This window comes from Meriones unguiculatus, chromosome 17 (assembly GCF_030254825.1).
Source record: "Meriones unguiculatus strain TT.TT164.6M chromosome 17, Bangor_MerUng_6.1, whole genome shotgun sequence".
NCBI lineage: Eukaryota > Metazoa > Chordata > Mammalia > Rodentia > Muridae > Meriones > Meriones unguiculatus.
In genome coordinates, this window is record NC_083364.1 from 1,759,077 (window position 1) to 1,785,133 (window position 26,057).

Sequence of the window (26,057 nt, forward strand, 5' to 3'; positions counted from 1 at the left end):
AAATACCATAGCACCAAAGTGGGGATTATTAGAGCTTCTCAAAAGACAGGGTCTGCAAGAAGGAGGGCTGGCTGAAGGAGCTTCCTTCTGCTCCTTCCTTCCTTCCTTCCTTCCTTCCTTCCTTCCTTCCTTCCTTCCTTCCTTCCCTCCTTCTCCCTTTCTCTTTCTTTCTTTTTTCATTCTTTCATTCTCTCTCTCTGTTTTTGTTCAAGACTTTCACCCTGCTCTCAGCTGTAGAGAAAGCTGGCATCTTCTAACCCCCTCACTGCAGGTGACCCCACTTACCACATGCATTGGAGGTTGTAGCCGAAGCCTCTGGCTCCCTGGGGAGCCCTGTGCCCTTTCACTACTAGCCTGCCTGGCCCAGGTTCGTCTTACATTTTTAATGTTTCTCTCACCTACTCTGGAAGGGTGTGAACCCTGCCACTCCGGAGCCCCACTGCTTTTCTCAGGTCTCACTGGGCCTCTTACTGGGTACTGTGGCCCACACCTACTTGTCCCACTTGACGCATGACACACGGGCCCCAGGGCAGCTTCGACGCTGATTCCAGGGATCTCCGCATCCCGCAGCCTTTGTTCTCACCCCTGATTCCTACAGGAAGCCTTCCCAGTTAAGCTCTTTACTTCTTTGCAAGTTCTCATAGCAAGTATGGTTTGTATTGTTCAACTAATTATGCTTGTTCCACAACACTGACTAGAACTGGGCATGAGCAGTGCTCTTGTCCCAGGAGCAGGGCCTGCTGTTAGAGAGCCTCTGTGCTTCTCATCTGTAGCCCTTCCAAGGGTGTGAGCATGTGTGGATAGGGAGGTGGTTAGCTGGACGGACAGACAGACAATCATGCTGAGTATGTTGTTGGTCTTATCGTAGCTATACTGCTACCTCAGTCACTAGGTAGGTAAATGGGCACGGAGACACGCTGTCAGGTAGCTTCAGAGGGTATATCCGGTCAGCAGTGACCCACTGTGTTGTCTTGACAACTTCAGCTACTCTGTCAGTCTCAGCTTCTAGGTACTATTATGAAAGCATGATTGTGCATAAAGGAAAAATGCATATTTGGAAAAAATTATGTTTCTTAACCCATTGAGTAAATACTTGATGAGGAACCTGATGAGGAACTTGATGAGGAACTTGATGAGGAATACTTGATGAGGAGCCTGGCAGAATGAAGCTGACCTGAGACAGAGAAATGGCCTTTTGGGCTTTTGCCCTCATGGAACAGGTAACTAAACACATTAAATTCAAATACTATTCAGTGTATGAAGAAAACAGAAAAGAGAAATGCAGTCAAGTATGCCTCTGGATGGGAAAGAGAGAAAAGTAACTCTGGCTTGTGTGTCTGAAGAGTTAGTATTGAACTGAAGTCTCAAAGGGGGCGGGGTAGTCGTCCAGTCGTCCAGTGTGGATCTGCAGAGACAGCAGACCGAAGTGCCCTGAAATGGACCAGATTTGACGTGCTCTGAAAACAACAACAACAAAAAAAAACACACTGGTGGTGGAAAAACAGAAAAACCATGGCAGGGTAGAATGTGAGAGCAACTCAAATGTTCATCTGTGTGTATTCAGACACACTTGTAGCATGTGTAAAAAATAAATACATTGTAAGAATGAAAGATAAAACAAAAAAAAAGAAATACAGTAATCATATCTACAAGTGCTGTATAATCGGAGGCTTCAGGAAATCCTGAACAAAACAGCAAAGGGGCCTGAGAGCAGGTGTGGGGGCTGGTCTTGCCTTGCTATCCTCACCTCTGAGCACACTGCCAGCACAGGAGGATGCTTGTCACTGCTGGGTGAGTCACAGCGTGAAGTGAGCGATAGCTCACATTTTATTATGTTCTTGCTTGGCTAGAGTTTACTCTTACTTTTTTTGCCTGTTTCATTTGTCATTCCATCTGCACTCATGTGGAAGAAAAATGACAAAATGTAAGGAAGCTATCTAAAGGTCTTTAATAAGAACCAAGAACTAATCCCAGCACCTGGGAGGCAGAGGCAGAGGCAGAGGCAGAGGCAGAGGCAGAGGCAGAGGCAGAGGCAGAGGCAGAGGCAGAGGCAGAGGCAGAGGCAGAGGCAGAGGCAGAGGCAGAGGCAGAGGCAGAGGCAGAGGCAGAGGCAGACGCAGACGCAGAGGCAGAGGCAGAGGCAGAGGCAGAGGCAGAGGCAGACGCAGACGCAGAGGCAGAGGCAGAGGCAGAGGCAGAGGCAGAGGCAGAGGGAGAGGCAGAGGCAGAGGCAGAGGCAGGAGGATCTCTGAGTTCAGGACAGCTAGAGCCACATAGTGAGATCCTGTCTAAGGAAGGAGAAGGGGAGAGAAGAAGGAGGAGGGGTGGGAGGAGGAGAGAGGGAGAAAGGGAAAGAAGGAGGGGGAGGAGAGGGAGGAAGAAGAAAAAAGAGGAGAGAAATTGGCACCAACACACTTACTTATTTATATAATATTTATGAAGGGAGAATGGGTTCTAGTGTTAAACTTATTTCTTGGTGCACACCCTACCTGTGGTTATTGCAATAAACCTGTGTGATTCTTTAGATGAGTTCTTTAGGATCCTGAGTATTAGGAAATACATTAATATATAAATAGCCTTTAGCCAGAAAGATAGTACAAGTACAAAATTCAATTTGTATGAAGTCAAATAAATCCATGACACTGAATCATGGTTGTGAGGATTTAGTTTTAAATCTTAAATTGCTTTCTAAATTAAATCAATTAAAGATAGGGTTGACTGTTTCTATTGGAAAGCCCAAGGAACAGTGTAAATTAACAATGAGATCATGGGTTGGCTCTGAAGCTCCCTGCTGTGTTCATTTTAATAAACTGTCTTATTTGCCTGGTGTGCAGCTGGGGTTGAGACCTCAGCAAAGTCACTTTTATGTTCGAAGCCACAAAAGGGGAATTGTCACTCACATGTAACAAGTGATTTTATTTTTAAAAAGTCACATGCTTTAGACTGCTTTTTCTGGGGAAGGTGTCTAAAAAATTATCTGCTTCACTCTGAACATGTAAGGAAATTGAAATGGTGTCTATTATTTGCCTGACTGCACAAGATTTAATTAGTCTTCCTGAAGAAGGAAAAGTGTGCTTCTAGAATTAGAGGAATCCACCTGAGGTTTGGGAAGGATGTAAGCAGAGGCCGCACAATTGTGTGTAACTCAGGGACAGGTCAGCTATGTACCGAGTCCATCTGCTCTTTGCATAGCCTGAGCTCCTATTGAAGCTAGAAATAACTTTCTGTGCTTGACATTTAGATGAACATTCAGGGGGTGAAATCATGCTTTGTCCTCAGCTCTGCAACACATTTACGTTGGGTTCTTTGTAGGTCAACTTAGGGGAAAGTTGCTCTTGTGTTTGCCTACTGCTGGTGGAGCTGTGGGACATGGTTGGGTTTGCAAAAAGAAGCAAATGCTTATCAGCTCCTCGGCCAAGGTTTCAGTTAACAGCCTTCTGTGCCGCCCCACCCCCACTTCCGTTAAAGTTCAACCATTTGGATTTTGAGTGTGGCACAGCCAGGCTGTGATTGATGCCATCAGACCCTGAAACTGCTTTCCAGGAGGTGGCCAGGAGAAGGAAGCGCTGCTGAGCCCAGCACAGCACCCTGCATGCTGGGCTGACCCGAGAGATGCCAGCACAGAAGGCAGGTTCCTGAGGTTTACCTTTTATGGGATCAGGCTGCCTTGAGTCTGAGCCACTCTGGGCCTTCTGTGGAGACCTTTCTCTTTTAAGAGCATTAAATCTAAATATCTCCCTGTTGAACTCTATTGGCTTTTAAGGACCTTGTGTACAGGGTGATTGACTTTTATGGCTCCTCCAAGGATGACTGAGTCTATTTATTGCCAGTGAGCATCCGTTATCTCATTGGCTCTAGATGACTAGGCTACTTAAGTGGTCCTTGTAAATAGTCATGATCTGTTGCTCTAGCTCTCTTAGGTCAGACTTGGAGATGACAGACCATAATTAGCTTTTCTTCCTAGCTATCATTGACCCTCAGTGAATGACATGCAAATTAGCAAGCCAGTCATGTAGGAAATATCCACCAGAACATTGTCTTCTCTTCTACTAGGCAGACCTATAGATGGAGTCTGGAGTGATGGTGGATTACATCAGGGAGATCTTTGTGAAATGCAGGGCCAGAATTAGGGACAACCACTAGTTCAGCAGAGTGAGCATTTTGTTTGCTGATACAAAACTGCATTCTGGCCTAGATCATCCCATTGGCAGCAATAGAACAAGTCAAGTGTGCCTAGAAAAGGACGCCTCCTTCCTGACCATCACATCAGTGGTCATGTTGCTACTTTAATCTTTAAGACACCAGCACGTATCTCTCACCCCATCTCACCCCTGCCTTCTGTGGTTGCAGGGCACAGAGCTTGCATATTTGTGTTGCTGCAGCCTCAGGAAACTTAAGATGTTTGAAAACATTTGCTGCTTAAGTGAATGTTAAATAAAATTTCTCTGTCATTTAGGGACTCTCCAAGGTAGCATTTTCTGTTACTGTGACTGTTATGGACAGAATATTTCTACGCTGGAAGTTTGGAAGATGCATCCTGCCTGCCATAGTCTTCATTACTCAGGCATTTGCATCTTCAGTTGATCTCACCCCCCTGCCCCCAGGCTTCTTTAGATTCTGTGAGGCCCCTGCTCAAATCTAGAGTATCTGTGGCTTATGTTTCACTAGTTTCCTCCAGGCTGAGGACTTTGTTCTGCGGGACCTCTGCTCACACCTCTCTTGTACTCGACCACTGTATGATGGTCATTGCTGAACACTGGTTGCATTCTCCTTGAATTGTTAGCTTCTGTCTCTTTCTAAGATCCTACACCATTTAATGCATTGTGTGCTTCACTGTGTGCTTCCATGGATACTTATAGACTGAATAAATGAATGAAAAGAATGAATGAGTGAAATGAATGTATATATTTAAAAGTATCTTTTCTTTACTTTTATAATATATAACATGATATTACAGGGTATATAAAGAGCAAAGTAGGGAAATTAAACTATTTATTATACAGTTATTCTTTCCCTTCCTGTGCGCACGCACCTATGCCTGTGTCTGTGTACAAAGCCGCTAAAATTTATTGTACACCATGCCTGTAATTCCAGCTCTAGAGAGCCTTAATCAGGAGGATCACCACAAGTTTAATACTACCCTGGGCTAAAGAGGGAGCTTCAAGTTTCAGGTGACCTTGAGCTGCCAAGGGGACCCTGTCTCAAAGACAAACAGATGGGAAAACATTTCTTTAACACAAATCCAATGTCTCTCAGAGTACCCACACATTAGATCTCTAGACGTACAGTGAGACAGAGTACCTTTAGTATTTGTTTTCGGGTTTTGGCTAGAAAGGTGGGAGCTAGTGGCACAGCTGGCAAAGTTGTTGTAATTAGCACATCATTGAAACTTGTCAAATGTCCTTAGACACCCCTGATGGGCAGAAGGAGGAGCTCACAGGTAAAAGGATGTGTGAAGAGGTGAAGCACTGACAATTAGATGCCTGGTGGTGTAAATTACTAAAAGTCTACAGGGTACCAAACAGATCAGCCTGGTACCTAGGAAGAACTCTGTGGCCTTCATTTTCCTTCAGGGCAACTCTAGGCACTTTCACAGAGGCACAAAGGTTTTGACATCCATCAAAAGTGGGCTTTTGATGGGATAACACTTTTGAAACTTTGTGTTACACATAATTATATATGTCCCGGTCCACCCCTGTCCCTGATACCCTTCCTCCTAGTTCTTGTCAGTATTCTTTGCTCATTCCAATAAAAATCACTATTACATAGTGTCTATATTAGTTTGTGTCACAATGACCAGAGCACCTGTTAGAAACAGCTTAGTGGAAGAAAGGTGTTTTGTTTTTCTTTCTTTTCCCAGAGTTTCAGAAGGTCCCAGTGCATTGTGGGTGGGAGGCATCATGGTAGGAGTGTGTGGCAGAGGCTGTTCAGATCAAGGTGGACCTGAAGGCAGAGAGCATGCCAAGAGCCAGGGGCTGGCTATATAACATAGGACCCAGAGACAGAGTTCCCAGCCAGGCCACTTCCTAAAGCTTTCATAGCCTCTAACAGCACTCATCTCTGGGGGAATTGTAGATGCAAACTATGAAAATGCCATCTTTTGGCTGTGACCCACCATTATGTAGAACAGGGTCATTTTTAGCTCATTTACACTCATCCTCTGTCTTTACCAATCCTTTACAGTGAAACTTGTTTTTTATTCTGTTAATCAAATAGAACTCTCAAAAACTGATTAGAGTTTCTGTCCTGTTGGCATCATGTCATTTCTATTGTATATTTTTTGTTTGTTTGTTTGTTTTTTAGCTTGAAGGTTTTAAAAGTTTTTCTATTGCATTTCCTGATGCCACATGTTATAAGATGAGGATTTAGTTTGTTCAGAATCTTGCTATAATTCCCAGGTTGCACTGGTCCTCATGATCCTCCTGACTCAGCTCCCTGACTGCTGGATTATAGGTGTGTGCCACCACTTCCTGTTAACAGGAGGAGGTTTATGCTGTTATTTAATCCCTCCTGTTTCGTTTCTTGCCTTTGCCAGCTCCTCTTCTTCACTAATGTGGAGTAGGTTAGCATTTAGATTTTCTTTTTCAGGGAGAGGGCTTGCAGGCACTTTAATGGGACCATTGAACATGGCAAGTATTGAGTGACATGTATGAGGCCCCTTAGCTGGTTAATGCTACTAGAGGCTGAAGTCGGGGATTTTGACTTGCAATCTAGTGGGATTCCTGTAAGTTCAGTTATCTAATGCTTAGTGAGTTCTTTGCTAGGCATTGTATTAGGTGCCAGGTCATATTAAATAATAAGAAATTATTCCAGACAGACCTCACGCTCCACAGTCAAGGAAGGAAGTTTTACAAAACATAACTGGGTTTCAATGCTATTCTATTAAAAAAGAATAGTTATCTAATTATTATTATTTTTTATCCTGCAGGTCAGAAGTTAGGGAAAGTTATAACTAGAAGTGTCAACTTCTTAGATTAATTGACTAATTTAGTATGTGGGTGTGCCTGAGTGTATGTATGTGTGCCACGTGCATCCAGGAGCATATAGAAGCCAGAAGACGGTCTCAGATCCGCTGGAACTGGAGTTACAACAGTTGTGCACCACCGTGTGGGTCCTGGAAATCAAACCCTAGTCCTCTGCAAGAGTAGCAAGTGCTCTTAACTGCTGACACATTTCTGTAGCCCCAGAAGTGGCGATTTTAATATACCAAGAAAATAACCTAGTTAACTCATTTATAGTGATGTGCTTTCTAGACAGTCATTTAAATTGTCTATTTCAAGTTCAAATATCAAAGCAAATTGTTTAGAAGTTTACAGCCATATAATGTTTTGTGCATCTGGCAGGATTCTATGGGAGAGTATTGAACAGTTATCAGTTGTCCTTATAGGTTTGTGTAGGATTTTCACTTCACATGCCTGCCTGCCTCCCTCTTTGAAGGTCCTCTGCATGGCAGTTTGTGAACTTTCTTCTTTTTCTGCCTCCTTCAGATTTTCATCACAGTGAATTGCTTGAGTACAGATTTCTCCTCCCAGAAGGGCGTGAAAGGACTTCCTTTGATGATTCAGATTGACACATACAGTTACAATAACCGCAGCAATAAACCCATCCACAGAGCGTACTGCCAGATCAAGGTCTTCTGCGACAAGGTGAGTAAAGACAAATTTGTCAGAAAGGTTCTGTTATGGCTAGATGTTCTTTTTAATGACATTTCTCCCTTGTCGCTGTTCTCGGCCAACCACAGAGACATGGCAGTCTTTTATTCTCAAGTCCTGTTAGATATTTAGGGAGTCACCAATCCACTGTCCTTTGTCTTGGCTCTTGCTGTTTTCAGTATTTTTACCATTAATTTAATGACTGGCATTGCCCTGGGGCTTAGTTCTCTCAGGCTGATAAAACAAAATACCTGAGGCTAGGTGGTGTGAACAATAGAAATGTACTTTCTACGGAAACCTCAGCGCTATGAGTTCAGTCCCTGTGAGGGACTTCCTGGCTGCCGGTAGGCATGTTCTTTCCTTATGCTCACATGGAAGAAAAAGAGAAGAGCTCTCCTGTGTCTTTTCACGGGACACTGTAGGGATCAGCCTCATCACCTCACCAGCGTTAAGGGCTTCGCTTCAGCACATGATGGGTGAAATGAGGGAACCTTCAGTTTGTAGCATACTGTGCTTTGGTCCGAGCATGCAGCTGAGATGACAGATCTGGAATATCCGCTGGGTGTAGACACTACTGTAGAACACACATTGCAATCTTGGCCATTTGTTGAGTTGCATGGGGCCTCACCTAGAACTTTCAGGACTAGAAACCTTGCCTACAAAATAAGTTCATCATTTCTTACACAGCACACAGTGCTTTCATCTCCATGATTGCTACTATAAACTTTAACAGAATAGTTAGAATAAGAAAGCTTCAACCCTGAAGGTCAGGTACAAGAGATGGTCACAGGTGTGAGCACATGTACTGATCATTTGACAGCCTGTGTGAGGTCAGCCTCTGTGAGGGCAAGTAACGGAGCCTAAGGTACTCATTGGAAAGCACCAAGGGGCCTTCTGAGGACAGGGTGTGAGGTGGGCTGGGGGAAAAAATTCTAAAGACCCTAGCTGGCTGGTGTGTGCAAAGGGACTGACATTGCTATGTTGTTTTGCATGAGAAGTTACAATGTAAAGCCCTGATCTAAGGGGAAAACCCTGTTCTGGGAAAAACTGGTAAGAGTAAAATCAGCTACTGGAGTGGGCAAACAGGTGGCCGGGAAAGAAAAGCACAAAAGAAAATTAAGATAGGAAGGGACACTCTCCTGGTTAGTTTTTGCCACACAGCTGGAGAGTTTTCTCGTAAGAGAAGGGCCAACCGAGAAAATTCCTCTAGCAGATTAGCATGTGTGTAAGTCTAAGGAGCAGTTTCTTGATTGATGGGTGATGTGGAAGGGCTTAGCTTACTAAGGGCTTAGCTTGCTAGCCCTGGGCAGGAGATCCTGGGTATATAAGAAAGCAAACTGAGCAAATCTTGAAGAGCAAGCCAGTACGAGACATTTCTTCATGGTCTCTGATTCTGTTCCTGCCTCCAGGTTCCTGCCTTGAGTTTTTCTCCCTCAGTGATGGCCTGCACCTGTAAGAGGAAGTAAGCCCTTTGCTCTCCAGGTTGCTTTTGCCGTGGTCTTTATTGTAACAATAGAAAGCACACAGAAATGTCTATCTATACTCTGTATTTATATACAGAGTAGGCCATCTTATAAAACAGAAGACTAGGGGCTGGCTCAGTCCTAAAGAACACTTGCTGCTCTTGAAAAGGACTCAGATTCAGTTTCCAGTAACTGACAGCTTTACAGCCATTGGCAACTCCAGTTTCAAGGGATCTGGTACCCTCTTCTGGCCTCTGTGGGCACCAGGCACTCATGTGGTGCATGTACACATGTGCAAACAAAACACTCCCCAAAATAAAATGAATAAACCTTAAAGCAACAATAACAGTGCGCTTCTTTGTATTACTGTGTGAACATTTAAGAAGAGGGATTGTAGGTTACAAGCCTCAGGGGAGAACTGTCCTGGCTTCTCATGTTGCCCAAAGTGACTCCGAAAATAGCCCCCCCCCCAAAAAAAACGCATTTCATTAAAAACAAGATTAAGGTCAGACCAACTTCCTTATGAACAGTGAATGAACATCATGAAGCTACTACCACCCAGCAGATGAAAAACAGCCCAATATCTCAAAGTGAGCCAATGAATCTCGCTAACAGGAAGCTTGAAAACCATGTATATGAAGAATAGACCTATGCTTGAGCTCAGGCAAGAACTTGCAATAGAAGCAGAAGTATTCCATAATGTACGAGAAGCAGCTAGTGGCTAGGCCAGTGACAGGTCATAAGGAGGTGCAGGTGGGAAAACAGCGCAGAATAGAAGGAAATTATAAAAGAGAGGAGTGAACATACCACATACAAGAGCTAGAGATGACTGAATATTTGTAGAACAGTGGTCATTGAGAAGAACAAACCAAGAAAAAAAAAAAAACAATAAACTCCCAAGCAACAGAATACAACAAATGCAAAAATGGTACATCAGAACCATGGGAGAGTGTTTATACCGTGCTGGGGGAACTGGCTCAGGAAAACAATATGAAACAACAGCTATCAGATGGGCAGAGTGGCACACACCTTTTAACCCAGCACTAGGGAGGCAGAGGCAGGTGTGTGTCTGTAAGTTTGACCAGCCATGTCTATGTAGTGTGTTCCAAGACAGCCAGTGAGACTCTGTCTCAGGGGGTTAAAAAAAGAAAGCATAGCTATCAGACTTTGAAAAGATGAAAACTATTCTTTGGGCATTTAATTAAAGGAAAATAAATAATTAGAAGTGAATAGGGATATTTTTATCATCAAAAATTTCAACAGTAATACTCTATCAGGAGAAAATAGTTATCTGAATAGAATAAAGTAAACCAAGGACTTTTTTTCTACCCAATTAACTCCAATGTAAAGAATATAGAAAAACACAAACTTCAAATAAAACATAAACGACAATATAACATCCCAATTCTGGTGAATATTCCTTCTCCCTAAATCTAGTAGAGAATAAACTCTAGACATGGAATGTGAAAGCACAGGTGATATGCTGATGGAGGGCACACAGTTATCTGTAAATCGGAGAGTGCAGACATCCCTCACTAGCCATCAGTGTGGCCTACTACTACTACTTAGTCATAGGATGACTACTGAAAAGCTCAATAAACTGCAGGGAAATGGCTCAGTGGATAAGAGTACTTTTTATGTAAGCACAAGGCCCTAAATTTGAATCCTTACCACTAGTATAAAAATCTGGGCGTATTGCATGTGCCTGTAACATTGGGATTGTTTCTGAGGCATGTGGGTGTCCAGCCACTCACTGTAGCTTAAATGTCAAACTTTAGGTTCAATGAGAGACCTGTCTCAAGGCAATAAGTCAGGGCATAATAGAGGAGGACATTCCAAATGCTTCTCTGGCCTCATAACACACTGAAGGACACTTGCACACAACACACATACATACAAGTGAGGTAACAAAGACAGTGTAATCTCACTGGCTGCTTATAGGTATACACTGGTGACTACTTCAGATTAGATGATGGAGAAGAGAAATGAAAAGAGGCCCGTAGCTAATTCCATGCTACCCTTCATTCTTAAAGCTACACCAGTCTGTTTTAAATTGCCTGTTATAGCAATGAAATAGCACAGGGAGGAATGTGTCCCTGTGAGCCAAGAGAAGTGACAGCAGAGAGGAAATGGTTAAGAGAAGATAATAAAAGCCACTGGAATTGCACTGTAGGCACAGCTGTATAGCCCTTATAGAACCGAGGGACAGTTAGGTAGCCTCCAGAGCCCAGAGGCCATTTGACGCAACACTCAGTGAGTACATACACATGGGTCAAAGGCACTTGGCTGGACTCACGCAGCAGAGGAGCTGGGTCCAGACATAGATCTGTCTCAGTTCAGACTCCTTGAATCAATAGCTAACTTTATACACTGAATGTGAGAGTGACTACTGATCATTCAAAAAACCCAAAACTAAACAAACACACACACAAAACCCCAAACTTGTAGGGAGGAGAGTATTGCACTGTGGTTGTGAGCCTATGTCATAGAGGAAAAGAGGCTTTAAGGGATAAAATGGGCTCATTATACCAGTTGTTTGCCAATTAAAAAAAAAACAAACCTATTTTCATTCAGTTATTTTTCCTTTCAGTGAGAAAGGATGAGAAGGGGAATGTGTACGTTCCCTACCTGCCCCAAAGCTTTGTTTTTGAAGTCACATGGCGGGGCCTTAGGCTAGGAAAAGGTGGTTGGAAAAACCATTTACTTGTATGGCTATGATTTTAAACATTGAAAACCCAGAATGGATCACTCTCATGTACGCTTTGCCAATAAGAAAGGTCACATTCCTAATAGTTCCTGTTTTAAATGCCCTAATGAAGCATGATGGATTGGCATTTTTTTTTCAAGCAGTGAGTGATGACATAGGTTTCTGTATATTGCAGTGTTAAGGAGTGGGGAATGTCAAGAAACTCACATGAAGAAGAGTTTTAGGACCTTGTGGATGGGTTAACTGTAATTGCATCAGCTGCATCAAATTTGCCCTCTTAAATGAAATGGACTTCTTCCCTAAGTGTAGAAGTAATGTTTTCTGGAAGTTTTGGTGACAAGTACTCCTAGGAAATAAAGTGATGCAAGATCTTGGTGGAGGCAGATCTGTCTGTACTGAATGTGTAGTGCTTTTTTGGGTCTTACTGAAATCACAGCTTTATTTAGAAATGAGAATGACAGTTCCCCAAGAGTGTATAATGTGTTTCTAGTTCCTGAAAACTATACTGCACATATATAATTTTTTCCAAAAATACGCTTAATTCATTTTATGATCTTGTATAAAACCCCATATGTGGTAGCCACAGCTGGAGCCTAGGTCCTCTGAACTCTGGTGAGGGTTTTCTCAAGGTGGTCCATGAATTCCTGATGAGGTTATTTGATGAACACAGTCTTTCCCAGAGGTTCCAGGATCAAGAAGCTGTAGGACTTGGAGATGGCATGAAAGGTGGCCTTGATGGAGTTGCCCAGGGTGGCAGTGCAGCCCTGTCTTATGTTGGCGGTCATTAATACTGGCTATACTTAGCAGCTTTCTGGACACAGGAGCAGAGATGATGCCAGTGCCTCTCGGTTGGGGGGGACTCAGCAGTGTGGAACCACAGCTTCCTGTCACTCTGCATGGAACAATGTGGGGCTTGCCAATCTTGTTTCCCAACTAGCCTTTCCATACAGAAAGAGTGGAAAGCTTGGCCAAGATGATAGCCCCTCGGGTTTTGATTGGCTATATCCTTGGACCACTTAATACCAGGGCCAACATAACTATTCTAGTCCCCAATAGCAACTAAAGCCTTGAACTGGGTCCTCATTGCAGCATCTACCCTGGCAAGATCTTCAGAATCTCATCTTTTGGGGATGCTCTCAGGAAAAAGCTGATGGTCTAGGATTCCTTAATGGGTGGGGAGAAGAGGTAAATTGTCTCCAGGAATTCTATTTTCAAGTCCTTGACCAGGTGGCCCAGCTTGGTGACAGGGATCCACTCCTTGTCTTTGGCTTTACCTCCAGAAGCCTCACAGCTTCTATTATAACCTCAGTCCCCAAGGCTACTGCCAAGTCCTCTGCAGAAGCTGTTGTGGCCTTCCAAGCCTGGACCAGAGGTATTCTGTATCATCCACTGTTTGCTGTTTTCCTGAAGAGGAGGATGATATAGATAATTCTTAAACAATTCTTTCTTGGCTATTCTCAGAAATAGCACAAATAAAACCATTCTTTAAAAGTAAAATTTCTTGGGCTGTACCCATTTTTATTGGTTACTTTTCTCGTGCTAAGATAAAATGCCATATGGGTCCAGAGGGTTGAGTTTATCATGGCAGGTGAGGCATAGCAGTGTGAAAGTAAGCATGAAAGTAGGAGCAGGAAGATGAGATGCAGGCATAGTGCAGAGAGAGAAAGTGGAGTGAGGTTTTAAACTCTCTTAAGCCCACCCCCAGTGATGCACTTTCTCCAATGAGCCTTTCTCCAATGATGCCAGCTTCCCAGGAATCACCACCAACTGGGGACCAAGTGTTTGCATACCAGGCTCTGGAGAATGTTCTCATTCAGGTCATTGCACTATCTGTCTGAGTTAGCCGTCTAGCACTGGGATAAAGCCCATGACCAAAAGCAGCAGGTGGGAGAGTGGGCTTGTTTCGTCTTATTCTTCCAGGGCACATCACAGAGTGAAGGCAGGGAAGGAGCTCACAGCAGGAACCTGGAGGCAGGAACTGAGGCAGTGGTTATGAAGGAGAGCTGCTTACTGACTTGCCCTGCTCCTGCACACCCCCTCTCCCCGGCTTGCTCAGCTTGCTTTCTTAGATCCAGGAGCCTGTGCCATGGCCGACACCACTGCCAGCAGGCTGGGCCTTTTCTCATCCATCAAGAAAATGCTCCACAGGCATTTTCTCAGTTGAGATTCTCTCCTATGACTTTAGCTTGTGTCAAGTTGATCAACAAACAAATAAAACAAAACAAAAACACAGCAAACTAACCAGGGCAATATTCAGCATGATGAGTGTTTTTCACATGACACTAATACTTAAAAATAACACAAAATTTGACAATGAAAAAATAATTTGTATAATTTTGGGATGTGTCTTGAGTGAACTATAATTTATAGGGGTAGATAATACATATTTGTATGGAATACTGAATTACACATAGCTTCCAACACATGGCAAAGTGCTCTGTATGTATCTAAGAAAAAATGTTGCCATTTCCCACTCCAAACTTGAAGTTGGTTTGAGCAAGGTGTTATTGGGGGCATTTAGAATTGATTTCTCTTTGTTTAAACACAAAGGCTCTACAAAAATCTGTGTTATTTTGATGAGTTTTTTGTAGCCGGTGTATCTATATTTCTCTATGTTGTCCCTCTTGCTGTGGATTTCCATGGCCTGTAAGTATCAATGACACCTCAAAATTTAATGTAAAATAGCATAAGAACCGCTATTTCTTTGGTAGTTTTTGGTATGAAAGGTGCATTGTGATTGTCTGAGTCCCATCTATGGAAAACAGCAGTGGCCCATCCTTCAAGAACTCCCTCCAAAGCCATGGTGCTCTTGCTGAACCCAAGTCCCCACTGTATCCTAGTCTTGTCTGGCTTTCTGCTCTAAGTCAGTAAGACCAGTAAGAGTCAGTGTGACCAAAAGTGTATTTGGTTTGTCTGAAGGGTGCAGATTACTGGGTGCTTTATGTGGTGTGTGTCACTGTTTCCTAAACAGACTGCAAGGAAAGAGACTGTTAACATGGACCTAGGAAGCAGGTTTGGCTTGGTGTCCTGTGAATGTCACCTGTGAATTGTGAATTCATGGTGTACTTGAATTCTGCTGAAGCCAGAATGGAGGAAGCTGTGCTGGATGCCTTTCTGGGATCAGGAGAGGAAAACAGGTTAAGAAATGGCCCAAAAGAAATATGAACAGCAAATGATGCTGACACCAGGGGCAGCTGATCAGGTAGTGGAGCAGGAGAAGGCCTTGAATTTGGCTAATAAGAAGTCAAATTACAAAGAACAGGAGCACAGAAGTGAGTGAATGCATGTTTCTCCTACGTGGTAGAGTGAGCACCATCTCTAAGCATACAGGGAAATACGATAATTTCATGTGCAGAGTGATCCCGCATCTTTGTGTGGCTACAAAAATGCCCCCTTTATTTCTTCCTGTGATGATTTTTGAAAAAATTCATAACCATAGGCAGAGGAAAACTTGCCCTGGGAAGTGGCACTTGCCTGAAAGCTGTCTGTGCCTAGGAGCGGACGCCATGGGCCAGTGCTTAGGCTGCTCTATTAATAGCACTGAGCTACCCAGCAGGTGACACTGGGCCAGAGAACTCAGCCTGTTCTTTCCCCATGGATTCAAAAGCCAAGTTCATGGAGTAGGCATGAGACAGGAAGAGGCAGCAATCCGATGAGCTGGCCTTACAGGTCAGAATGTAGCATGAAGATCTGTGAGTGTTCTCATTTTGCTGAGGCAGGAGGCTTCCTGGCTTCCTCTTCCCATCTTCATGCTGTGTGTGAGAGAGAGAAAGAAAATGAGAATATTCTTTTATGCTCTGAAAACATACCTTGCTTGGTCTCTGTTTTCCCCATCAGGGAGCAGAAAGAAAAATCCGAGATGAAGAGAGAAAGCAGAATAGGAAGAAAGGGAAGGGCCAGGCCTCCCAAACCCAGTGCAACAACTGTAAGTCAACCCCTCCCCAATGCTGATTGTAGCCAGCAGGGTCCTTTGAAGAGACAGAAGAAGCTGGCTACAGGGGAAGGTACGAAGGCTCCAGGTGTGGCCTGCTTTGCCCCTACAGTGCAGACAGGGGCAGCGTTGACATGGAAAGCAAACAGAAGTCCTCCGCGGTACACACAGGACAGCTGGAAGTGGAGGAGCCTTCTACCCTCATTGTACTTCCCAGAATCCCATGCTCTTTTTGTTTATTTGGGCCTGGGGAAGGGCATTTGAAGCATAATCTAGGCTGCTGGGAAAGCTTTGGGGGAGGATCATGAACTTGGCTGACAGTGTTCATGTGTGCATAGCCCTGTTCTGTGGTTGTTGTGGTTTCGTGCAGCCTCTGACGGGAAGCTGGCCGCCATACCTTTACAGAAGAAAAGTGACATCACGTACTTCAAAACCATGCCTGACCTGCACTCGCAGCCCGTGCTCTTCATACCAGATGTTCACTTTGCCAACCTGCAGAGGACTGGACAGGTACTACTTTTGCTCACAGCCTCCTACTGCCCTCCTCAGGGTGTGCTGGTGTGTACGCAGAACAGGCCACAAAAATAAACTCAAGCAGCAGGGGAATGGCAACACAAAAAGTAGGTTTTTACAGAAAACATTGTCTTGGGAGGAAATACTGGCATGCTAAGGCAAAGAAAGGTGTGAGCTGTTATTAGAGCATTGTTGACAACAGGACAGGAGAAAGCTCCTCATCTGCCTGTTCAAGTTGTGGTGTCTGTGAAGCAGACTCGGTCAGTGCACATATCGCCACCTAGTGGTGAGAGGTAAAACTGTTTCATACATTTCATACATACATTTGCCCAGAGGAGAGAAATTAAGATCTTGTCAACAATTTTTTCCTTAGCAAATTAGTAGTTCTCATTGAGTGGATAAATCATTAGTCATCTGAGGGAAAAAGAGTGTTAGATCTTCCTTCAAAAACACAATAGCCAAGTCCTATGGTTATATCTACAAATGAAATGAAGGATTGGAAATCAAATAAATATTCAATAATCATTATGACAGCTTAGTTTTGTGGAAGATTATGCAGACACTGAAATTTAATGATGAAAACTATGCATCCACAGGAGAATTAATTATGATTTTGTTCAATAAAAACTAAAAGGGTACTGGTGTGCTGGGTCTAGCACTCCAGTGCTGACGGAGCTGAACTGGAGCTTGCTCAGGGTTTTTCCTGTGCTAACTGAAGACTGGTCCTCTATAAGGGAAGGTTTACAGAATTCTCGGGTGATGCTGATGTTATTTCCTTTACTCTTTAAGGTTACTTCTCCCAAGGGAGAAATGAAAACTGGAGAAGAAAGAAAAGATGTTTCTTAGCATCAGCCCGAGTTTGTTTTGGCCATACTAATTGGGACTTTAATTTTGCCTCGTTTTGTTTTCTTTTGAATCCAGAATCCTTAGCTGAAAGGATTGTTTTGAGAAATAGGAGCATTATGACAAACTCAAGTCCCCTCACATTCTAAGTGCTGGGACTTGACATCAGCCTGATTTCTCAATCTTGCAGCTTCTCCTTTTTCTGGAGAATGTTTTATATAGTGACAAGGCAGCTGTACAAGCAGAGGATCATGGTGTGTGGGGGGGTTGCATGTGTGCATATGCATGAGTGTGTGTGTGTTTATTTGTTTCTCGGTTCATGATATAATATGATAATAAATATATTCATACTTTTTGCATGGAGTACATTTCTACTAAAATTCATTTTAACATTTCTATCTTGTCTTATTACATAGGAACCAATATATAAGAGGAAAGAATATGAATATTGTATCTTTTCCAGAAAAGACAGCCAGCAAGGCTGTGTGTGTGAGAGAGAGATGGTTGCCTGCATGTGGCACCACTGTCTGGCACTGTCTGCAGGATACTTCAGTTTCTCTAATTCTGATTGTGCTTGCCACTGCTCGTTCCTAATGACACTTGTCCTTGGAGATCTTCCTTTTGCCACATGACCTTTAGAGCATGAAGAGAGTTAATGAATGAAAAACTGAAATAAAAAGAGGAAGATGTGGCTCCCCTTAAAGTGTGGAGATTTTTATTGTATATGTAAAGGACAAAGCAGGCAGAGGGAGGAGTCCAGGCTGAACATGGCCAGCTGACTAAACGGGCAAGGAGAGAGAAGTAAGAGAGAAGCCAAGAGCTGCCACCAGGTTCAAGAGGCAAAGAAAGCCAAAATGGCTGAGTTACATGCTGTTGGAACAGGAAGTCCAGCCAAGAGAGGAGTGTAGGGGAGGGGTTGGGGTGAGGTATGTTGAGAGGAGCCACAGGTCCTGAGGGATGCTGGCCCGATTTGATATGTGAAATAGGCATCCCAGTTAAATATTTGTCCACCAGTTTCTTTGCTGACAGTTTACCCTTACATTTCTGTGGTGATGGGAAACCAGGGTAAGCCCCCTTTGACGAACAAACACCCGGGAGCCAGCACAGCCTTTCTAAAGAATGTGTTTAGATCTTACCAACAGATTTTCTTATTGTCAGGAGCAACATTTGGCAGAGAGCCAGAGTAACCTGATCAGATCAGACCAGCTTAAGCTAGAAATAGTCACATTTCTGAATTTACTTTATAAAAATCTAACACACACACCATTGCTAATCAAATGTATCTTTTTTCCTCTTCACAGATAGTTTGTACAGTCAGACAACTCATTCAGATTTCTGTTTTATCCTGTCTGACATGAGCCTCTTGTTTTCCCCACAGGTGTATTACAACACAGATGACAAACGAGAAGGGTAAGAGCAGTCCTTCATTCTAAGCACATAATGTTTGTTTGTGGGGTGGCAATGCACCTTCCCAGCCTGGGCCGCCCTGGGCAGGAGATGGGACCTTCCTGTGTGCTGTGACCTAGAACGGAGAGAGGGGCAACAGGTGGTCACCTTTTCCTGCAAGCCCATCTTCTGTGCCTTCCCTTTCTCCCTGTGATCTGCCTTTGACTAAATGGTAATTTTGCAAATGTGGCCCATCCCTTCTAGTGCACTGTTTGTTGAAATCTTTCTGATAGCTCTTGCTTCCCATCGTTTCATCTCAGCACAAGATCTGGTTGAGAGTGTAAAAGCCTTTCCTGCTTTCAAAGCTGCCCGAGACACAAACAGCTCCTGAAGCCTTACTCAAGGTGTTGAATGGGGCCTGAGTAGATTGAGAACCTGTTCACTGCCCTGTGGGTTTGGGGTAGGAAGTTGTCTTCTGTATCTTCCAGATGTGTCTCTCTGGCCCCATCTTTGCAGAGAATATATGCCCACCTATAAATGTTTAGGGGCAGCTAACTCTTCAGTGTAGTTTCTTTCCTTAACTCATTTTATATACTCAGAAGCTTGCAGGTATGAAAGGGCTGTTTTAAGGTCACGAGATGACTCTTCTCGGACACAGTAATGTTGGTAGCACATTCTCACGGGGTAGGTGTTGAGCTGCCTTCTATTTGAATATTGCCAGTGACGAATGCTCTCTGCATATGAGGAAGCTCATTATATTATTTCTAAGAGCTGGGTGGTTTCAGCTTTTAGAGTTTAAAGGAGGAAAACTGTACTTTGGCTTATTCTTTTGGAACAACATAGGGCAGAGGCAGGGGCAGATGCCAGAGCTGTTCCTCTGTGGCCTCTACCAGTTAGAGAATGTCATTTAGGCTTCCAGTCTCTTGAATGACACTGCCTATGTTTAGTATGATCTTCTCTGGTTAATTAATTCTTTTTGGAAACATCCTGACAAACATACCCAAGAGTGTGTTTTACAAATCTTCTTAGGGTCTCTCATTTCATATTGGTTAACAGTTGAGATTATCATAGCACGTTCTCTCTGATAACAGTGTTCAACTTCTGTCCATTCACTCCTGCTCTGTTCTCTGGATAAGCCTTTTCCACCCTCAACATTCAAACTTCTATTCTTCCCTGAAACTGTTCTTAGTTAAAATATAATTTTATCTTTTAATATCTTAATTTCTCTCATGGGAGACTACTAAATTTATACAACAACAGCAAAAAAGGAGCATTTTGCCTCTGTGTAGGTTTGTGTACCAGTTGCATGCGTATTGCCCATGAAGGCCAGAAAATGGCATTGAATCCCTGGAACTGGAGTTACAGATGATTATGAACTGTGCTATGGATGCTGGAAATTAAACCCAGGTCCTCTGGAAGAGCAGCCAGTGCTTTTAACCTCATAGTTCTCCAGCCTGACCACTAAGTTGGTTTTGTTTTCTTTTTATTTGCTTTTGTTTTCTGAATACATGTGTTTAGAACCTCCTGAATTACAGATTATGTTGGGAACTCTCTTATAATCCAAAGGCTATATTTTTCTCTTAAAGCAGGCTAAAACCACATTCATTCCTTAATACATATTTTATGCTTATTGTTTGCATTAGTTGTGTATACCTAACATCCCAAGATAAATTTCCTACAAACCATAGTCAAACTTTCCCATTCCTATGTAAAACACTTCATAATTGGTGAAGGAAGTATAGCTGATATTGCTGGCTTTATTCCTGAAGCAGAAGTTTTCAAGTGACAGACCAAGGGCCAGATCTTCTTTTGGTGGGGGTGGGGGTGGGCAGGGTCTCAGTCTGTAGCCCTAGCTGCCTGGAACACACCATGTAGGCCAGGCTGGCCTTGAGCTCACAGAGATCTTCCTCCTGAGTGCTGGGATTAAAGGTGTGTATGCCACACAGCCTCACCCATTTTGAATGGTCTACAGACTAAGATGGTTTCAATAGTTTAAAAACCTCCAGTGAAGACTGGCATTACATGATCAGTGATATGAAGTACACCCGAGCCTCTGCAAGGAATGTTTTTCTGGAACACAGCTGTATTAGTTCCTTCATGTGTTCTCTATGGTTTCTTTGGTGATACAGCAGCAGAATTGAGTGTTACAGTAAGAATCTGAAAAACCTTTGCTGCTGGGCCCTTTTTAGACAAAGTTTGCCACCTTCCGTCTCAGAGGAAGACACTCTCAAAGGAATTAAATTAAATAACCCCCAGGCTGCTTAGGACTGGAACTTGTCCAGGACCAAATCTCTAAAATCAGTTGTAAATCCTTTAAGTATTGATTAGAAAGACAAACATAGTGGCTCATGCCTCTAGTCCCAGAAATCAGGGATCTGAGGCAGGAGGATCAAACGTTTTGGCTAGCCCAGTCTGTCTAGAAAATAAAAACTCCCATTTCAAAACCAGAAATGGGTAGTTTGTTCTTTTTATCTTGGGACAGAAATAATCAAATTTCAGTTGGTTGGAACAAACAAGTGATTAGACCTATGAATTCTAATCTTTAAATCACATATTTTATAAAGAGACAGCATGGCGTCATGAAAAGAATGTTGGCTTGAGCTCAGGAAGCCAAGCCCATCCTCTGGACTGTTGTTTATCCACATGAAGCCTCATCCAGCCTAACCTTCCTGTCCCTAACCTCCATGTCCTCAGGTCTATACTGAGGGTGCTGTAGAAGGCTCTCTCTCTTACATCCCCAGCATTTGGCATTTTGCTTAGTGGTATTCCTGAGATAAAGTTCACAGGGAGTGTTATAAAGGGGAACTTTAGGAGAGTGTGAAGTGATTGTGCAGACCCATCAGCCTGTCTTTTGCAAGCTAAGTGGCCAGTGACCTACCTGTAACTCCACTGGTCTCTCCATAAGAATTGCCTGTGTTGTTGCGTAGTCATCCATTCCAAGGACAGCCATGTCCTGTACTTCCATACATCTATGGTTGAGCAATGTGGGCAGGTTAGTGCCTCTGTGTTAATGCATGCTGGGTCCTTGGCTATTGCTATATGTTAAAGTAATAGCACTCCCTGGATACCTTGGCTAGGTTCTGAATGCTTTTATGTGTATTCTTTTCATAATAGGAAATCTGGGAGATTTCCTATTATCTCCCAGATTTCCTATTATCTGCCATTAACAGTGAGGAAAAAGGCCTTGAGAAATTTGGAAACTTCTTCAAAGTTGTCTAGCTGGTACATGATAGAAGCACAGGTTGAGCCAGTGCCTACCCATAATTCCCAGCACTCACCAATGTGCCTCCATTGCCCCGTTTCCTCAATTCTAGACCCATGCATGGCTGAGGGGAAGGCACAGGGGTGGGGGCTGGGCATATCCTATTGTGTAAGCTTTCTGGTCTTTACCAAGGTCTAACCTTGTTTCATCTCATGAGCTCTCCTGGCAGGGCAGACAGATCTCAGAGCTCTGAGGACACCGTGTGTGCTCATCTAGCCCTGAGGAGGTACTAACATCAGTGGCATTGTCACAGCAGCCATCAGGACGATGGATCAGGCCAAGCTTGTGATTTTGAGTTAGCTTCACTGTTTGCGGTAGTTAAAGAGGCTGGAGAATAACCCGCAGAGCGTGTCTGTGCCTTGTGCTCTCCAGAAGTTTCACCATAAGTCCTGGTAGCTTTGTAGCCCTCTCCATCCTTGCTCTTGTATCAGACCTAACATTTCTCAGGATTTTTTGGATGAATCTTAATATTGTTTGTTGCTTCCAAGGGTCTTGTTTTCCTTGTGATTAACCCCACAAACCTATGGCTGAGTATGCTGCTGGCCCTGGGTTTTTCTAACTGATGGCCTCGTGATGGAGATGATGTCAGGGAAAGCTCTGCTCTGTTGCTCTCTGATCCTTTGAAAATGATTATATAGTGTCACTGAGCTGGGCACAAGAAGGCCTTCAGCCTGCATTCTTCTCATTAGAATGCGGGCAAGTCATAGCTGCCTTGTTTGGTTTTGCTTTGAAAAATAAATGAAACTACTGGATTCATAACATATAAAACTTACTGACTCCTACTGGGTTTATAGATTTGAAAGTGTTTGGCCTCCCAAGAGAAATGTGGTTTATCTGAGATACTATTTTAATGACAAAGCCTGCTGTGGCTTGGATTAAGTTGTTCTCAAAAGTCAACTGAACTGGAAAAAATATAAATGAATCTTACTTTGTGAAGCAGCTTGACTCACACAGCATGAGAAGGTATCTGATAACATTTCAGGCAATTTACCAGTTATTAACCTAATAGTGCCTGGCTGCTATGTGTATGGATTTTTTTTTAATCTTCTAGTTCTAAGTTCATGGTCACTAGTTCATGGTCACTACTATTACAGTTCTAAGTTCTTGGTCAGTTCCAAGAGGAGACAGTATCATGCCTGCTTTTATGACAAAGCAGCAAGGGCAAGGCAGAGGCAGCAGTGTTCTAAAAGTTCTTTACTGCCTTCAGGTGAGACCTGAGTCGTAGTTTTTTCCTTAGCTGTTTCTACTGTTTGACATAGAGGAAATAAAATAAGATGGCTCTTGATAGGCTATCCTCAAAAGCATCTCAGATTTCTTGGGTAGCTCTTTCATGAGATGGTTCCCTTGAAGGTGGCACATGCGAATAGCCTTTTTTCCTATTAGCTGAATCACAGTGTGGAAGGCTGATAACACATTTGAGCCTTCTGTCATTGTGGACACAAGGGCTAAGATTGTTCTTATTCAGCTGCCTCAGAGTGCTCGGGACGTAAGTGAGCAAGGCGGAGATGTGTGTTAAGAAACTCAGTTGGCTGATGCTCCCTTTGGAGGTAAATTAAGTACCGTTGGTTTTAGTGATATAAGCTTCCAACATGGATAGGAATGTTTTCAGACTGTCCCAGGTAGTGTGCATGTGCTTTTATAAGCTGGGTCCCTACCAACCCGACTTGGGAAGTGTTGAATGGCTCTCTGGTGGCAGGAAGCTCACTCAGGCAGGAGTCACAGTTTTGTGTTACCCGCAGGACTGGGGTTAATTACTGTGTCCATCTCCTATGTGAGACCAGGAGGTAGTGAGCTGTTTGCTCTGGGTGGAAAATCTAGTCTTCTCTGTTCTTGCCCTCAGCCTGTGATCATCAGCATCTTCATTGTCTTCATCTAGCACTTTGGTGGTGCTTCCCCTCAGTCCCCAACACTCATGGAATTCTCCCGGGAGCCTCCTGTAAATTTAGCATTTTTATTATTTTTTAAACCATGTGTGCATTGCATGTGGGTATGTACACGTATGTGCAGGTGTTAGTGGAGGTCAGATGCATTGGATCCCTCGGAGCTGGAGGACAGAAAGCTTAGCCCCCTGCTATGGTGCTAGGAACCTAACTCTGGTCCTCTACAAGAGCAGTGTACAGCCTTTATTGCTGAACCACCTCCCCAGCCTCCTTTTAAATTGTATTAAAGTAATTAATTTTTATTTGCACATAATATTTGTACTTATTTATCTGGTGTGGTACGATCACTTGACAGTGTAAATAGTGTATACTGATCAATTTGGTGTAATTAATACTTCTAGTTCCTCAAATATTATCATTTCTAAGTCAACAGCCTCCTTTTAGGAGACTGAGGAGCAGGGAAGTTGAGCAACATGCCAAATTTGTACAGTAATAAACTACAAAGCAGGGATTTTAAATCCATCGAGGTGGTCTGACTGCTGAAGTCCTGTCCTAACCATTCTGCTAAGTGATTGCTAGACACTGCCTCATGGGCTAGTCTTCAGAGAAATGATCATTTTCTACAAGTCTGCATCTACGCCTGCGACTAAAGAATTGTAAATCTCCACTTTTCTGATTTCTCTTCTAATTCCCTTAGTCTGTCTGGAAAGCATAAGAACTTTGAAAGCAAATGCAGAACTGACTCCAGAGAGAATGTTCTGGTCTCAGTGGAGTGGGTTGAACCTTCACTGTGGCAACCAGGAAAGGGAGAACTGTAGGAAGCCAGGACAGTCTTCAAGAGAGGTCTGTTGAACTGGCCTGTGTTGTCTCCTGTCGGGAGCTCACCGTGGATGTGAGAGGCTGCTGCAACTTGGGTGCCATCAGCTTTTCCGTGGTCCTGACCTTCTGAACAGAAAAGGAGAGGCAGGCTCAGCAACCTCCCTTTTGTGGCTCCATCTTTCTCCCTCAGTGGGGATGGTGGTGTAGAGCCTGCAGGGGAGGACAGGTTAGTACCCTGTGGTGTGACACTCTCTGATGTATTTAACCATTTCTGCCTGTCTTCTCCAGCAGCAGCGTCCTTGTTAAACGGATGTTCAGGCCCATGGAAGAGGAGTTTGGTCCGACACCGTCTAAGCAGATTAAAGAAGAAAACGTAAAGCGAGGTATCTCTCCTTCCTGTGTGCCACTGGTGTGAAGGTTAGGGAGTGTCTTGTCAAGAACTCACTCCCTGAGACTGAACCATTCCCAATCCTGGTGGGCTTTCCCTCATATGGGAGGTTACAGGCTTTTCCATTACAGGCCTTGGAGGAACGGTTATGTGGCTCCCAACTCCTCCAGCAGGGAAATACATAGTTCAGAGGACATTGGCTCTGTGAGTGCGTCTCATGAACCAGTGATTCAGAGATATTCAATAGATAAAACAATTAACAACAAAAGGTTGGGCACGGCCATATGAGATGGTGGCTCCCAGTTCACCATCACTTGTTTTCACCTCCATTCCTTGGTGTCTTTTCCTCCCTGACTTTACTTAGGAATAGGGCAGAGTCATAGGGAAACCAGGAGTCACACTGGTGTGTGGAATTATATTTACAGCCTGGTAGCTGGTCCAATAACTATTTTTCAAAGCTTGTGAAACTGCCACCAAAATTGCCACTACAAATTGTATTGGCCTATAAGTAAAAGTTAAGGTATGGCTTCTGAAACTTTGAATTCAGACACAGAGGGCGCTGTAACCTACCAGCGGTAAAAACCACCTCCACGCTACCTCCAAGAGCTTCTCTTTGGAGAAGGATGGAGACATCACTGGGCCCTTGCTCTTAGCAGTCGCTCAAGAAGAATGGTGACAGTTAACAGCAAAGCCATCGTTACAGGTTGTTTTTCCTTTGCAGCCACTTGTCAGGGTAACTGGGTCAGAGTCATTTTGGGGCTCCACAAGAGGCTGCCTGCCTTTGGCTGTGTGATGTCTGGGATGTTCAGTGCTGGTTCCTGTTGTGGTTGGCAGGATTGTTGCCATTGGTACACCCCAGAATAAATCTAATGAAAACTGGCTCTGTGGGCAAGCCCTCTAACGGTCTGGAGCCCAGTATGGCCTCTAGGCTAGCTGTCAGCAAGCCTGACAGGGGAAGGCTGAGACTGCCCCACCTGCTCAACAAAACAGAACAAAATGAAGCACCTGAGCTCTTACCAGCCACCCCTGAGCAACAGGAAAAGCAATGGTTCAAGCTGAGGCTATTTATTAGTAGTGCTAATTTTAATAGAATGTAATCTCTCTAGGGTCATCCTGATGGAAGTTGCTCTTTCCCTCTCTTTCTGTTGTTGAGAGCACCAAGTGATGGTGAACTGGGAGCCACCATCTCATATGGCCGTGCCCACAGGTGCAT

At 43.7% G+C, this 26,057-nt stretch overlaps 1 protein-coding gene across 1 annotated transcript in view; it reads left to right on the plus strand.

The window, feature by feature from the left end:
• Positions 1-16,435, plus strand: part of LOC132648656 (grainyhead-like protein 2 homolog) — a 28,019-nt gene extending 11,584 nt beyond the window's left edge. Inside the window, exons 3-5 of the mRNA XM_060370885.1 lie at positions 7,470-7,646; positions 15,660-15,747; positions 16,124-16,435. Of these exons, the coding sequence (XP_060226868.1) occupies positions 7,470-7,646; positions 15,660-15,747; positions 16,124-16,341 (483 nt within the window). The 3' untranslated portion in view covers positions 16,342-16,435. The remainder of the gene's footprint in view (positions 1-7,469; positions 7,647-15,659; positions 15,748-16,123) is intronic.
• Positions 16,436-26,057: the final 9,622 nt, after the last annotated feature.